General features: G+C 32.4%; 1 protein-coding gene across 3 annotated transcripts in view; it reads left to right on the forward strand.

Annotated features, from left to right (window-relative positions):
- KIF6 (kinesin family member 6) overlaps nucleotides 1–14,673 on the forward strand; it is a 172,698-nt gene that overhangs the window by 78,861 nt on the left and 79,164 nt on the right. For all 3 annotated transcript variants that reach the window (XM_042789304.1, XM_042789305.1, XM_042789303.1), the window contains exon 13: nucleotides 1,316–1,528. In XM_042789304.1, the coding sequence (XP_042645238.1) occupies nucleotides 1,316–1,528 (213 nt within the window). The remainder of the gene's footprint in view (nucleotides 1–1,315; nucleotides 1,529–14,673) is intronic.

Below are 14,673 nucleotides of genomic sequence, written 5' to 3' on the forward strand. Positions count from 1 at the left end.
CAAATATAAATATTAAATTGCTCAGACATGCTTTGTCCATTTGACTGCCTCACAGGAAACTCATGAATAGCTGCACTGTTGCACGATAGGTGGAAGCTATTTTTAGGAGGTTGACAGAACAGTGCACAGAAGATAAAATAATAATTTTCCAAGGTGCACTTTCAAATAAATTTAGCTGTAACACAGACTTATTTATTTTGTAAAATTCTTCAATTTTAAGATTTGGATTCTCAGAAACATTCCTTCCTGGAATAAATTATTTCATGGGTATGAGATTGATATTGAAAAAAGCAAAACATCTCTATCTCTAACACAAGCTCTTGTGTTTAATAGATGTATATAGCTTCATTTGCAGAAGAATATGGAAGAAACTTTTTTAAAATCCATGTTAAAGTTTTGTAGGAAGAATATAAGAATTAAGACTTTGAGCACAACATTGATTTACAGAGTCTTTAGCCACTGACTGTACATCATCAGTAGAAAATTAATAACATGTCTAATATGATGAAGTGGTGGGAAACATGGAAGCTGTTTAGTCAATAAACTATGAGGTCCTTCTTGCCTATGGTAGCTAGGACCTATCATAATAACCAAATTGTAGTGTTTTATTATTACTACCTAGTCCAGTTAACAATATTCACCAAAGACTACTTAGATTTTTCTGCTGTTCATTTAGAAGATTAATTAGGAATAAAATGAATAGCATATCAAAAACATATCACAGTAGTTTTAGCTGAATGCACATAGGATTTCCTTTGTAAGCCTTCTATAAGCTATTAGGCAAAATGTATTTATACCAAATATACTTCCAGTAAATACATACTGATTTTGGAATAAATTTCCTAAAGACTTGTTCTGCATTTTAGTAGACCTTCTTTTTGTGAAAAGCTTACAAATGTGATGCACTTGTCAGGCTACCTGTAAATTAAGGGGTTTTTTCTTTTGTTTTGAAATTTTGTTTATTAGAGAATTAAAAAATAAAAAAGGGAATGTCACATAGTGGCAATAAGATAGTAGAGTTTTCATTCCTGTTTGTCTGTACATGCTTTTGTCAGGCATTGATTAAACGGGATCAACAATTGTGGTCAACATGTGAATTTGTTACTGTTTAGTAAAAATTAATCTGCTGTTTGGAAAAACTAAGGAGGATGAATATAATTACAAATAATATGCCCAACTCCAAATTCACTTTCACATATAGGCTTCCATAATGTGAACTGTTCCACTTATTAAAAAAAAGACTTAGGGGTAAACAAAGATGATTGTTGCTTTATAAAAAAGAGGTCATTAATGATTTCCTTAATGTATCTTGCAGATATTCTGGTAAATATGCTAAAACAAGAAAAAAAAAAGGCACAGGATGCTCTTTTCCAGCTTAATGCTGCCTCTGCTGGTTCTAAAGTCTTGGAGCACTCTTTTTCTATAAACTTGGAAGAAAGTCAGAGCCCATCTAGCTGTTTTAGTCTGAAAGAGGCAAAAGATTTCAGCTCTTCAGTTCGCAGACTACCTTTTCTTCCCAGAGAAACAGGTCAGTGTAATTAAGCAAGCAGTTGTTGGATTATTACAATATAATTTACAGCATATCATTCAAATGTGTACCAGAACAGGAAAATTTTATTTTCAATATCAACCATATTGTGCTAATTCTGTATCTACAAATACAAGGCTGTAAATTTATAGCCCTCTCAAGGTGCTGATGGATTTACAAACTGATGTGAATATTCTGTTGAACAGTTCTACAAAATCACAGTATAAATTCAGTTGCAGGCCCTTGAATCTTTGAGTAAATTCTCAGAAAAATACTTTTTCTGTATAATTCAGTAAAAAATACTAGGAAATAATGTTTTTCTCCTGGACAATTTGAAAATACTGACTTTTAACAGAAAAGAAATCTAAACTAGAACTGCTGATACCAAAAGAATTTTTGTACAGGCATTATTAATTGCACAGTATCCTTAAACACCAATAAAAACTTTTTTTTTTTTTTTTTTAATCTTCCAGCCTGGGAAAGAAATCTTACATTCAAATAAAATTAAATTTCATTAATTATGTTTCTAGTGTTAATATCAGATTGTAAACACAAAACATTTTGTGATTATCTTTAAGATATTTTTTTTTTTTTAATGCACTTTAGATATCTGGGGTTTATTTAACATCCTTAGTAAGTATTGATGGTTATTTCTATTGTTTAAAAAAAAAATGAATGTGATTTAATGAAGTGAGACCTTAGTTCCAGAAATGACAAATAGCTCCATTTTTGTGCATGCAAGTAGCTTTAGTGAATTGGTAGCTTTCTGGAGCAAGTCCTTAGCAAGTGTGAACAAAGTAAAAATTCCTATGGTGATGTATTTAAAAAATATATATTTAATTGTTTTTCAAGTGGTTTAATAATTCTCATTGTTGCAAACAAGTTACAGCTGAATTCATAAAAAATGCATTAATTTAGGATAGCTAACACACTCTACACTGTTTTACCATGTGCTGTGCTTTTGTCAGTAGACGAGTACTATTTGTCCACAGGTAACTGATAAAATGTTTTATCCCTTATAGTAAAGCCAATGTATTGTCATTCATACTTTATTCTAATTGAGCTGATTTGCAAATTTAAGAGGTGAGCATATCAAATGTAGTTCACTGAAAAAATAATTATTTGGGACAGATGGTTGGCACAGGGAGTCTGCAAAAATGATCAAGTATTATCTTTGTTTAATCAGTGAGTAAAAGTAACTGTAATTGATTCCCATCCCATGCAGATAATGAGTTTTAAATAACATCTGTCTGAGATGAGAAGGTAGCATATTTTGAGATAAGACGTTTTTTATATGATTGGATTCCACATTATATGGTTTTCTCATTCTGAAAGAAGCTGGAAACCTACTCCCTTCTTTCCAGTCCTCTTTTCAACCACTTCAGGGTCAGGTTCGGATATTCTGTGTCATTCCATGTGGACAGGAAAATGATGAAGTCCTCAATAACCAAGATGCCAATTGTGAACACGGAAGTCCTCCTTTAGGTTCACTTACATCTAATTTATTTTAAAACTTTTCAGTCTTATTTATCCGTAGATCCCAAATAATATAATTTATTTTTGGACTACTTTGGGTAGCCATATATCTCTGCATTCCTTTAGAGTGGCCTGACATTCTGCTGCAAGTCTAGTCTATGTTGGTAATGGTGCCATTTGGACTCACAGTCTTCTGTAATATAGAGCTGTTATAATAAAGCCTTAAAACATTATTTCTTAAAACACTTGCATTACTGTTCTCAGGGAATACTTAGAGTGGCAGACTTAAAAAGGTAGTAGAAACACTCTTAATAATACATGTACAGCCTTGCCAATATGCCTTAAACCCAATCTCAGGAGGCCAGTTGTCTCTGCAAGAATATCATTGAGTGTCCAGGCTCTTTTGTGCCCTTGTGTCTCTGAAAATAACAGTATTTTCTACCTAATGTATAAATAACTTGATTTTTCTCTTTCTTTTGTTTTATTTCTTAAAGTTCTAAAAGTTACAACTTTCAATATCTATCTTCATGTAATAACTAACTTTTATATTGAAAAGTTCTTGTAGACTGGAGATTATATATTTTTCAAGGCAACTTGTAGAGTTTTCACAGTTTGATTCTCCATGGTAACAAGAGACATATTTGAGAAAAATTCACTATGTAAAACTTGTAAGCATATTCAGACAGTTCATCAGAAAAAGTTGAAAAAGGTCTTGCTGTGTACTTATACATAGTACACAGAAAGCCATCATATCAGATGTAAAGTTTTGCTACAGAAGAATTTTAATGAAACCTAAATAATTTTTTTTAGAAGTATTAGAGCTTTTCATAGTCTTTAAAATTATATTTGAGATCTTTAAATTTTAAAATTATATTTGAGATTTTAAAATAATTTATAAAATACCAGAATGAATAATGACCCAAAATTTAGGAAAAAATAAAAAAAGTATTTAAAAACATGCGGTAATAGTTAGAATAAGGCCAGAGAACTCAAGAAAAAAAAAAAGAAAGAAAAAGGTTCTGAGAGACAAAGTTAGTAAAAAGAAAGACAAAACTAGGACAAAAAAAAAAAAAAAAAAAAAAAACAACAAACCAAAACAAAAAAAAATGTATAAATTACAGGTCAATGTTACATGAAGGAAAATACTGTATGCGTATGAAACATTCCACTTCCTTTATAGACAAGTTACGATTTTGAGATCCTTAGCTTCAAAGTACCATAAAACCTCAAATGCTTATTATTATTTTTCTGTTTTGATATAAAGCTATGACAGCACAAAGATACGTGGGTACATTCCTTGGCAGCCAAAAGCTCTTAGCTCTGTCTGCTAACGGCTAGGATATAGATCCTTCCTGTTCAACTCAGACCTGAACATATTTGTATGCTTCAGACTTGATTAATCTAATTTTTCTATCTAAGAATGAGGCAAAATATCTTGAAAGACCACCATCTTGTGAAAGGCATAGTGGTCAAAATGTATAGCAAGACAAATTATTTGCAAATATGTAATTTTAATACTCTGATATCTCCCAAATACTTATTCTGACTTAAGATTTTCCTTTTAACGTTAAAATTTCTGTATGGTTTGAAAATTTTCTCATCATGGTAAGTTTTTTATAGCCTACTACAGTGATGAAATTGTCAACTGCCTGGGAACGCTTGTGAAAAAATGGAAAAGAAATTCATTAGGGACCATTGCAAAAGTTTGAAATGCTTTTCTCAGAAGCTAGAAATTAACATAGACCTCATCAGGACTCATAACACATTCTTCTAATATTGTCTTTCACTCTTCAATTAATATGGCTATTAAAGAAATTCCAGAAACTTAAATTGTCAACCCCAAATTTATAAATACTGAATCATGCATCTTAAAAGATGAGATTCTAAAAGAGTGAGTTTTAAAAGATATGGAGGTATAAGCAATATTTACTGTTAATATTTTGGAAAATGTATTCTTCTGCATACTACATTCTCAGAACTACTTGAAACCATTCCTAGAACCTGATTTTACAAGATTTTAAGCATATGTTTCACTTTATCCATACAAATAATACCACGGGATTTACGTATGTGCTTAAATCTTTTTCTAAACAATTCAAACAGTGAAAATTATATTGACCAGTTAGCATGGATTGTGTAAGTAAGGGAGGTTTTACAGTGGTTAATAGAAAAGGGTTAACTGTTAAGCATTGCAGTTATCCTTCCTTACATCATCTAAACTGGTTATTTATGGCAATAAATAACAATACTCTTGCAAATTGTTAGTTTCAAAATCCACATAAGTCAACTTGCAGTAATTGTAGACAGTTTTTTGTTGCATAATTGCATGTTTTCTTTATTTTATAGTTGAATTGTTCAAATAAAAAGATTTGTTGGTGTCACTATGTTCTAGAAGTGTTAATATTTTCATTAATAAAGAAGATGCCTCATCCTAGATCATCATGTATAACTTTTACATATTCATGACTTCTTACTTTTCTGTATACTGATTTTATGCATTTTGTGATGATTTTTTTAATTGAAATGAGAGAATCTTCAGCTCAGAATTCAAACAAGTGGCAAGTGAAAATTTAGATTTTGCTACTGTCCTAATGTGAATACATTTCTTAAAATATTTAAGTTTGCCAATTATCCTCTAAAATTGCTCAGTAATTGAACTAGCAGTTGATTGTCACAAAATGTTGATTGTCTAAAACTTTAGTAGGATTGTGACTCTTAATTATTGCAGAGGAGATTGCATGCAAGAATGGGAAAGAAATTATCGTAGACAGTAAGCAGGAGAGAAGTTTAAAAAGAAATGAATATACAAGAATTGTATATCATGAGCCGCATTCATATGAGAGAACCAGAAGTATGTCTAAGAACAGAATGCTGAAAGAATTAGAAATGGAAATCTTAAGAGTTCTAGTGATCCTGGTTTCTCCAAATGAAAAATCCCTTCTTAAGTTTGGCAGTTTTTTAAGCATATGATTCGGGAAAAGAATTAACAAGTCATTAACATAATCAGACTATCAAAAGACACAATGAGATCCCACACAGAAGAAGGCTATTGATGAAACTGAGTAGTCAGGAATTAGGCATAAAATACTGCTTTAAAAAATATTAAAGATTATTGAAAGAGACTATATTAAAACTCCTTCATGTTTTATACTAGTCCAGTGATGAAAAATCATATTGAACCCTACAGAAGTCTGTATCGTGGGTTACAGTGGGTGTCTCCCATATTCTTTAGAATTCTCTAACACTGCCATGCTGCCACTTACCATATGGGATAGTAGTCTAGACTGATCTTGCATCTGTCCCCTTATGACAATGCCTATGTGTATTCTTAATTTATCTCCTAAAAAAGGAGAGGTTGAGAATTTGTTTGGTGATTTCTTTCTTCATCCTGCTTTTGTGTAGAATACTCTTTCATATAGCTTCTTTCCATTCCAAGTTACTCATCTGCTGAGCTGAGTAATCCCTTTGCCTCCTATTTTCCTATTTATCATGGTCCTTCTCATTTTTAGGAAGAACTTACTTGATTTGGTATCATAATAGCATTAACTAAATATAATTATGTCCACATAACACAAAGCTTTTGATAACCTCAGAAATATGTTAGCAAAAAAATATCTACAAATTATCTACAAATCACTAGTAAAATTACATCCTTTATACAATGCCACTTACTCTTAAAATAAGAATCACAGAAGCATTAGCAAATTCTTATATGCTCATATGCTCTCTCTTTTTGTAAACAACGGTGTGTATATATACATGTGAGCTTTCTTTGAACATGAAGTAAGAACCCGCATGTCAGCTCAAATTGACTGGATTGTTGAACCTATTTCCTGCACTCTGCATTGGCAAGGACTGATATTTCACAAAAAATTTGTATGCTGATGTAAGTTTGATTCTGTCCTCACATCTCATCAGATAGAAGAAAAGTGGAAGAGAGGCGTCATTCTGAGCACAGAGTCTCATTTTTCACATATTGCAAACCTGCAAATAACATTCATCATTATAAAGTTATCCTTTCCTTTCAAAATCTGTCTGAACCGTATACATATGTCTTCTTGTCTATAGGCATTAAGGATTTGCTGAAGATGTGTGAAATGGCTTGGGCCTGAGCCAGGGTCCAACTCCCAAGTAAAACCTTTAGTGCGATATTAAAGCTGTTCTTCAGCATCTAAACACTTTACATACCTTATATCATTTATGAAGATTTCAATTTACAGCATGTATCATATGTTAACTATTTTAAAAGTTTAGTTAGTTTGCAGGCTTTCTTTTCTATCTCTGTTCTCTCAGCTCTACAATCCGCCTGTTTTAATGTGATATCAGATGGTATTTCTAGTGCCTCTGATGTCTCTAATCATGTCCCTAATGTGTTTTCCATTTTCCTATCTATCTCACTTCCTTATCCCAAAAACAATTAAACTAAGAAATCAGCAGAAAGTATAGGAAAACAAATATTTAGTTGAATGAAATAGCTGTGGGAAAGCCTAGGTATTAATTAGTTTCTTAAAAGACAAATTATTTTATTTAGAACCTTTAATTTATTTTCCAGTTGATATGTTGTGTAGCTTTAACATTTGTTTGCTCAGAAACAGATCTTTACCATTCTGTGATAGAAAACAGAATAATTTAATTCTGTTACTTTTATGCTAAATTTGGTGCTGCTTTTACATCGTAAAATCTCCAGATTTACTCAGCTGTTACCCAGTTCAACAGAAAAAGTCATTTATGTGGCTAAATTTATAAAAAGTAGATGCATGATAAGAATACAAGCAGTCTTCTGCAGGCAAAATTTCTTTATAATGTATTGTCTCCTAGAATTGCTATGTCTGTATGGTGAAACTTACTTCTGATATTTTTTCCCATATGTTCTAGGACCACTTTTGCATTGAAAGATACAGGTAATCATGTTTCTAGTCTACCCTATCCAGACACTGATATAAGCAGGAGAAATGCAGCCATACTGTTTTACTGCTGATCTTGAGTTTATAATCTATGTTAAAAGGAAAATTTTTATCTTGAGCTCATCACAGCAGTAAAACAACTCCTGGACCAAATTTGTCCCACAGCAGGCTGACTTGGAAGGTGAATGAGTGACTTCTACAACTCTACATGTCTCTATATGGGCATGTCTGTGATTTTCTTTCTAAGTCCATCATGCATTGAATATGTATGTTCTTTCAGAAAATACAGAGTGAATATAATACGTCTTCAAAGGTTTGACATATCATAGTATTTACCTTTCTGTACATTCTATCTTTTCCCCACCTCCTATACACCTGAAACTCTAAATATCAGCCTTTAATGGTATTGACCATACAAACATGAAGAGAAACAAAGTCGAACACCCCACACTTGATTTACAAGTAGGTCTTTGGGCACCATGGTATGATATTTTCCAGCTACTAATAAGTACTAGGTTGTAAAGAATTGATTTAATGTTAATTGGTATTTTTTCTGAACAGATGTCTTTAACTACTTGTTTAAATATGGTCTCATATTTAAAATAATGTCACTAGTTAAATATTGTCAACTATGAGGCTTGATACCAGTGGAAGAACTAATAAGAACAACTGAAATTAGACATGTGGGTTGTTTCTGTGTTTTGTGTTGTGCTTTTTGCAGTGTATATTGCAGGCTGTATTAGGGTGTTGTCCTTGATGGTTAAAACAGAGGAATACAAAATGCAGTGTCCTAGTAATGCCCTAGGTTTTGCTGATGACATTGGATTACATAGCATTGAATTCTTCAGCTAAAAATTATACCAGTTTACATACTGACAGATTTTTTTTTTTTCTTGGGTCCCAAAAAACTTCTTTTAGGAGGGGGAGTGGTACGTCGGCTGCCTGGAAGCAGTAGAAGTCTGCCTGCTGCTGTCATTTTGGCAAGCCAGCTCCCATCACTGCGGAAGTTTACAGATTGCATAAGACAGTTAGCTTAGAGTGAACAGACCTGAACATTTTATCTTAGTCCAAGTGTTATACCATGAAAGGGGAGAACTTACTTTTCAATACGCATCTTAATCACAGAGCACTCTAGATTGTAAATCCATAACTATATGAGTAAGAGTGAGCAAAACACTCTAACATACTCAGTAGCTGCTGCTATTTATTGCATCACAATATCTTTTGTAAATCTGAAATAGACATAACTCTGGCTGCGAATTTATGTTTCAGATGAGCATTCCAGAAAATGAAAAGATTAGTTATTGGCATAAATAATAATCTGAGCTTTACAAATGCTTCAACAATTTTATTTTTAATGCAATGATTTATTCCATCATAAAGTCTCTGCTGCATCTTTCATTTTATTCATAATTCAAATCTAGTAGAGGTTTTGAATGTGAAGTTCAAATTCAAATGTAGAAATATATATAATCTTTCTCGGGAGATGGAGTTCATTATTACAAATTAGTGGTTTCTGGATAAAACTTTGAATGAACCTAGCAAAACAAGAAAAAAATCAGACTTCATCATACATGTCACTGGAGTGGTAAAGATTTTGTTGTATTCTACTTTTATCATATCACTTCTTCTGTAGATGTAAGTCTTATTTTGAAATAGATCTCAGACTTCTGCTTGCTTCTAGCATAATTCTGTCAGTGTAAGAGACGTATGATACCATTTTTCCTCCTGCTGGATTTGTTTTTCTCCTGAAATATAAACAGTTTGGTTACCAGAAAACAGTGTGAATATTATGACAGTCAAAGAACACAATAAATCTTCATAAGAGCTTCAAACATTTGTATATGCTGATGGGTTTGAAAGGAATTATTTCACTCTCACAAAAGATTTTATTATGGTCATGTTTTGACCATTTCTAGCCACTTCCTTTACCTTTCATTGAGAAGTTGTGAGGTTTTTTGAGAGTTTGGTGGAGAACTTACCTGCTATATATCCTATTCAGTGTTTAAGATCACTTTTTGCTAGGCAGTACGCAAGCATGTACAAAAAAGAGAATTCCTACTCAAGGGCTGACAAGCTGACTTTAAAATGAAAGGTGAGAGATGGTTTCTATAAACAGATGGAGATTATGAATAGCGGGAAAGGAGTGATGATAACACACCAATGGGTCAATTTTGAAAGCTAAATATTTTAATCTTGCATTAAGACTTCTCAAAATATTTATCTTGGCTATTTTATATATTTATATAATAATTTGGGGAAATTCCTTGTATTGTTGGAAAACCCACAGAAAGCTCCCTAATGGAAAGGGTTGACTTAGGTTTTCCATCAGAATCTCTTCTATGTCCTTCAGTTCAAAAAAAGGCAACTCTCAACCCTCCAGAAAAATTAAGTGCTTAGCAAACCTATATGTTTCTTGGAGTCTTTTCTGTGTCCGGTAGTGCTTTGGGATATCTGGGGACAGACTCTTGGCACTGTGCTCATGACAGATCTTTTGTCAACAAAGAGATTTACCCATTTTATTGCTATTTGGTCAGCAAAAGAGCTCACTGGTGCATTTAGGGCGTTGTTCAGACTTACTGTTGATCTTTCTCGTTAGTCAGAAAAAAAAGTATGTGCTACATTTTCTGTTACAGGTCCAGGAAAAAGTATATATTGCATTTGCTCTCCAGCTGAACTTCTAGAAGCTCTTAGTAAGATGTAGTGAATATTTTATTGCTACTGTTAAACTTTTGTAACTAATATTTAAGATGTGTTGTTTTGTTAGTTTCTTAAGCATTAAATGGTTTCTATAACATAGAGTGATTATTTGCTATGATAAATTTTTCATTATTGCCAAGTTTAAGGACCAAGCAGGAAGTATCAGACTTCACTGCTTAAGATTTCAATATTTTAAGAAACCTTCAAAATAAATTCATCAAATGTTAAGAGTCAGCATATGCTTTTGAACAATTTTATGGGGCTTTACTTTTGATAAGTTTAACAAAATCATTTTCTGGTATTTCAAGTCACCAGATAAAACACGTACTGCTGAGTTTCTCATTTATGTCATAAATATGAATGCATGTCTATCTTCAGGTACGTGTTTTGTAGCATGTAATTGTGGGAAGTTTTGAATTTGTCATGTGCTTTTATACATTTTGGTATCTCTGTTTTAAAGATCACATTTTTATTTCCTTTTTTAATCTTGTGAAATGAACAAAAAGTAAAAACAAAAATTTGAAGTAGTTTCTAGAACAAAATTGCTCTCTTTAAAAGCACATTTATTGCAATAAAAGCCAAGACGACTAACTGTGAATTTATAGGAGACTTGACTAACTTCGGGGTTTATTTTTTTGGTTTGTTTGGGTTTTTTTCAAAATCTATTCTTCTATCTGTACTGTTTCCAAGAGCTTTATTTTGTCTACTATGAATTTTGCTTGAGTGAGGACTTTGAACTGAACTCACTGAGATTAGTGAACAGTAAAAAACGAATGTGTTAAGAAGTTTGAGGCTCTGTAGAAATGTCTATGTAAGCAACAACAGATTACTATTATTTGTTAGAAAAAAATATAAATACATGCTGTAAGATGTAAAGTTAAGTGAGCTCTTGCAATTGGTATTCCATGATAAAGCCCTGTGTGTTAGGATTTTTGTCATCTTAACTAAGTGTGTATAAATATGAACATAGAGTTATTTTTAGGAGATGAAGCCCAGATTTTGGTTTTTGGAACTAGGTCTCCATTTGCAACATCAAAGCCAGATTTTGTAAGTTGTAAGGATTTAATGAGAGTGGGGAGTGGATCATTACAATACTTTCATTAATTTTTCAGAGATGTTTAAACTTAATTGTCTTACATATTGAAAATGCTGTTATGTAAAACCACTTACTGCTTATATGACCATCAGCAGCTTTTTCTTTCTCCACATTTATTTAGTTTTACAAAAGATTTCTGGTTTTTCTAAGATGCTCATCATGTCTTTCTTTCCACTTCTCAGCTGGGAATCTCTTCTGATGTGGAACGTATGTTTGGAAGCTTGTTAAAGATGCTTTTGGCAGTTTTTACTGCCTTCCTCTTGAGTCTGTTTAGATGGGGAAACTTTCCAGTATTTTTATGCTAGTTTGCTGTTCTCTTATCCAGATTAGTCTGCTGAAATGTAACCTAGTGTTCCCTGGAAGTTCTCTAGTATTTAAAATCTTTTTTGGCTTCCTGATTCATTAGCCATATTTTGGCTGTCTAAAAATGCTATTGGATCATTCAGACTAACTCCTTAAAGATGTTTTTGGTTTTTGTGACTGAAGCTCTTCAACTCTTGATATTTTAGAGGTAAAATATGCTTCTGAAAGTTTCTGTGTACTTGAAGGGTGATTGAATTCCTTTATATATTGACTGTCAGGTTTGGCAAATGCATCCGTGAAACTTCTTCCACATTATTATTATTATGAACATCAGTCCCAAGAGACTACAATGCCTTTTAATAGAGCTACTACATGCACATTACATATGCAGAGGGCTAATACAAAAGACTAGAAGCTCTTCCTATTAGCTTAATCTTTAGATATTTCTGTGCAGATACTGCTAATTCTGCTAAATATAAGAATAGTCTAGAATTCTGTTTCATTTTTGTTTGTGTATTTAATCTAAAAAATGACATTTCACATCCTGTTCCTGACAGAAATAGATATTGTCTTGAGAGACTAGTCTCAGCATATTTGAATATAAAACCAAACTAGAAATTATTGGAAATATCCCACAGACCCCTACTTTTTCCTGATATTTGCAATGCATTTAACAGTTCAAGAGAAGTTTCACACAAATATTTCAGGCCAATTTCTTGCTTCTGTTACTGTACAATTTTTCCTTTGAAGTTGGTGGAGCTATGACTTTTTGCCTCAGTGAGAATGAGCTTGAAAATTTTGGGTGCTTTTGCTGAAAAAAATCAAATGTTGTACAGTTCACTTATCACTGATCTTTTTGTCTCTTACAGTTTTAACTCTGGAACATATATTTAGTTACTGTGCCTTTGTTTTGTTCATTTTCAGCAACTGTTGTAAGTACAGAAACGTACTTTTAGAAGAATAACATTATGTTAGCAGAAGGTTATGTAGTATTTAGATTAAATTGAGAAAATTTGGACCATTATTGACTTTTATGTCAAATAAAAGGTAAACAAATTGTTGGAGATGAGCTATACAATTAGAGCTGATGTGATATTTGTTTTTCCAATATGTTATGCAGTAAGTTTGGTAGCTTTTAATTCTAGGTCAGGTAAAATATCTTAGTGATTTTTCATTGCAGGGCCGGTCTGACAAATCTATGGCTGAGGTGCTCCACTGTAACCATCTGCCAAGCTACACTGAAAACAATCTTTAATCTTTTTATTCTTAGAGGCAGGTAGGAGCTGGTCTAAGATTTCCATAAGTCAAGGCAAGTTTGAAAGGTGGACTCATTACACAGTGCTATACAAAGAGCTGAAGTGGTTCTTTGTAAACTTCTGTTCAATCAAGGATCCTTGAGAGATAGGTAATTTTAGTCACTTTCCTGTAGCAGAAGTGATGTGACTAAACAGATTATTTAATGTTGGCAAGCATTTAGCAGGAATTCTAGTTCTGCTTCAAACCACTAATATCTGACTATGATACAGTGAATGGTGGAAGCTAGTCATGACAAAGTTCTGAACTGTCTACTTTTGTATTGTATTATAGTGCTTATGATTAATTTTCGCCTTAGTAGTTTTCCTGTTTTCCAGTTTTTCCTGAGAATATGTTTTCTATGAGTCAGTCATTTGGTGAACTGTTGAGCAAAACATTTGCTGAAAGATTTTGTTGTTGTTGTTAATGATGATATGCCAGATACTTGTACAAATAAATAGTCCTACTCCTTGTGTGAGCCCCTACCTGATTTTCAGTATACTTTTACTAGACCCACACTTAAATAAAACTAAATTTCATCTTTTACTGTCTTTGCTAGTTTCCTAATCATCAATCTAGCTTCTAATAATTTTCTGTGAACAACATTCTCACTCTTTTACTTTATTGTGTCTAGAGTGTAATAATCTCAAGTGTTTTCCATTTGGTCATCTCCTGGCCCTTGAACTGCTGCTGCCTCTTCGTGTTGCTGAACTTGTTTACCATTCCTATTTTAGGTTTTTTAATGCTTATTGTAGTTCTGTTATTCCTTCAAGTAAAGATCATCTCAGAAACTATTCTGAAGTTCAGCTCTAGGCAAAACTAATATAGAAAAATAATCTGAAAATATGATGCTGTTAATATTGGATGCCATGTTTGAAAACTTCTGCAATTTATTTTATTATGCCTATTACAATGTAATTATTTCTTTCTGCTGCCATTTTAGGTTTTATATTAGCTAGAAATAAAAGCTTTTAAAAACATCAGTTTATCATGCTGGAACTAATAAACTTTCCCAAAAATCTGAACGGAGAGATTAACTTCTTTAATATTTATAACATATATTTGCACACTATTTTAGGAAGACACTGTCTCTCTTTTGCTTATTTAACAGAAATCAAAACATTTTATCCATATTTATGTCTCAATATAGAGAATACAAAGATAGAGAGTCTAGTTTATCATATCAGTAGTTCAAGATTATTAAATCTTCAGCTCTAAAAATTTTCACTGTAGAAGTGAGATAAATATCTTGGTATCCTTTAGAGTATGTATATATCTGATTTATGCTCTCCTCAAAGTAGAGGCAGACACATGCAGGATTGTATAATGAAGAGCTGGAGCATTTCAACTGTAATGTTATCTTCTCTTTGCAT

This window comes from Tyto alba, unplaced genomic scaffold (genome assembly GCF_018691265.1).
Source record: "Tyto alba isolate M040663 unplaced genomic scaffold, T.alba_DEE_v4.0 Super-Scaffold_16, whole genome shotgun sequence".
NCBI lineage: Eukaryota > Metazoa > Chordata > Aves > Strigiformes > Tytonidae > Tyto > Tyto alba.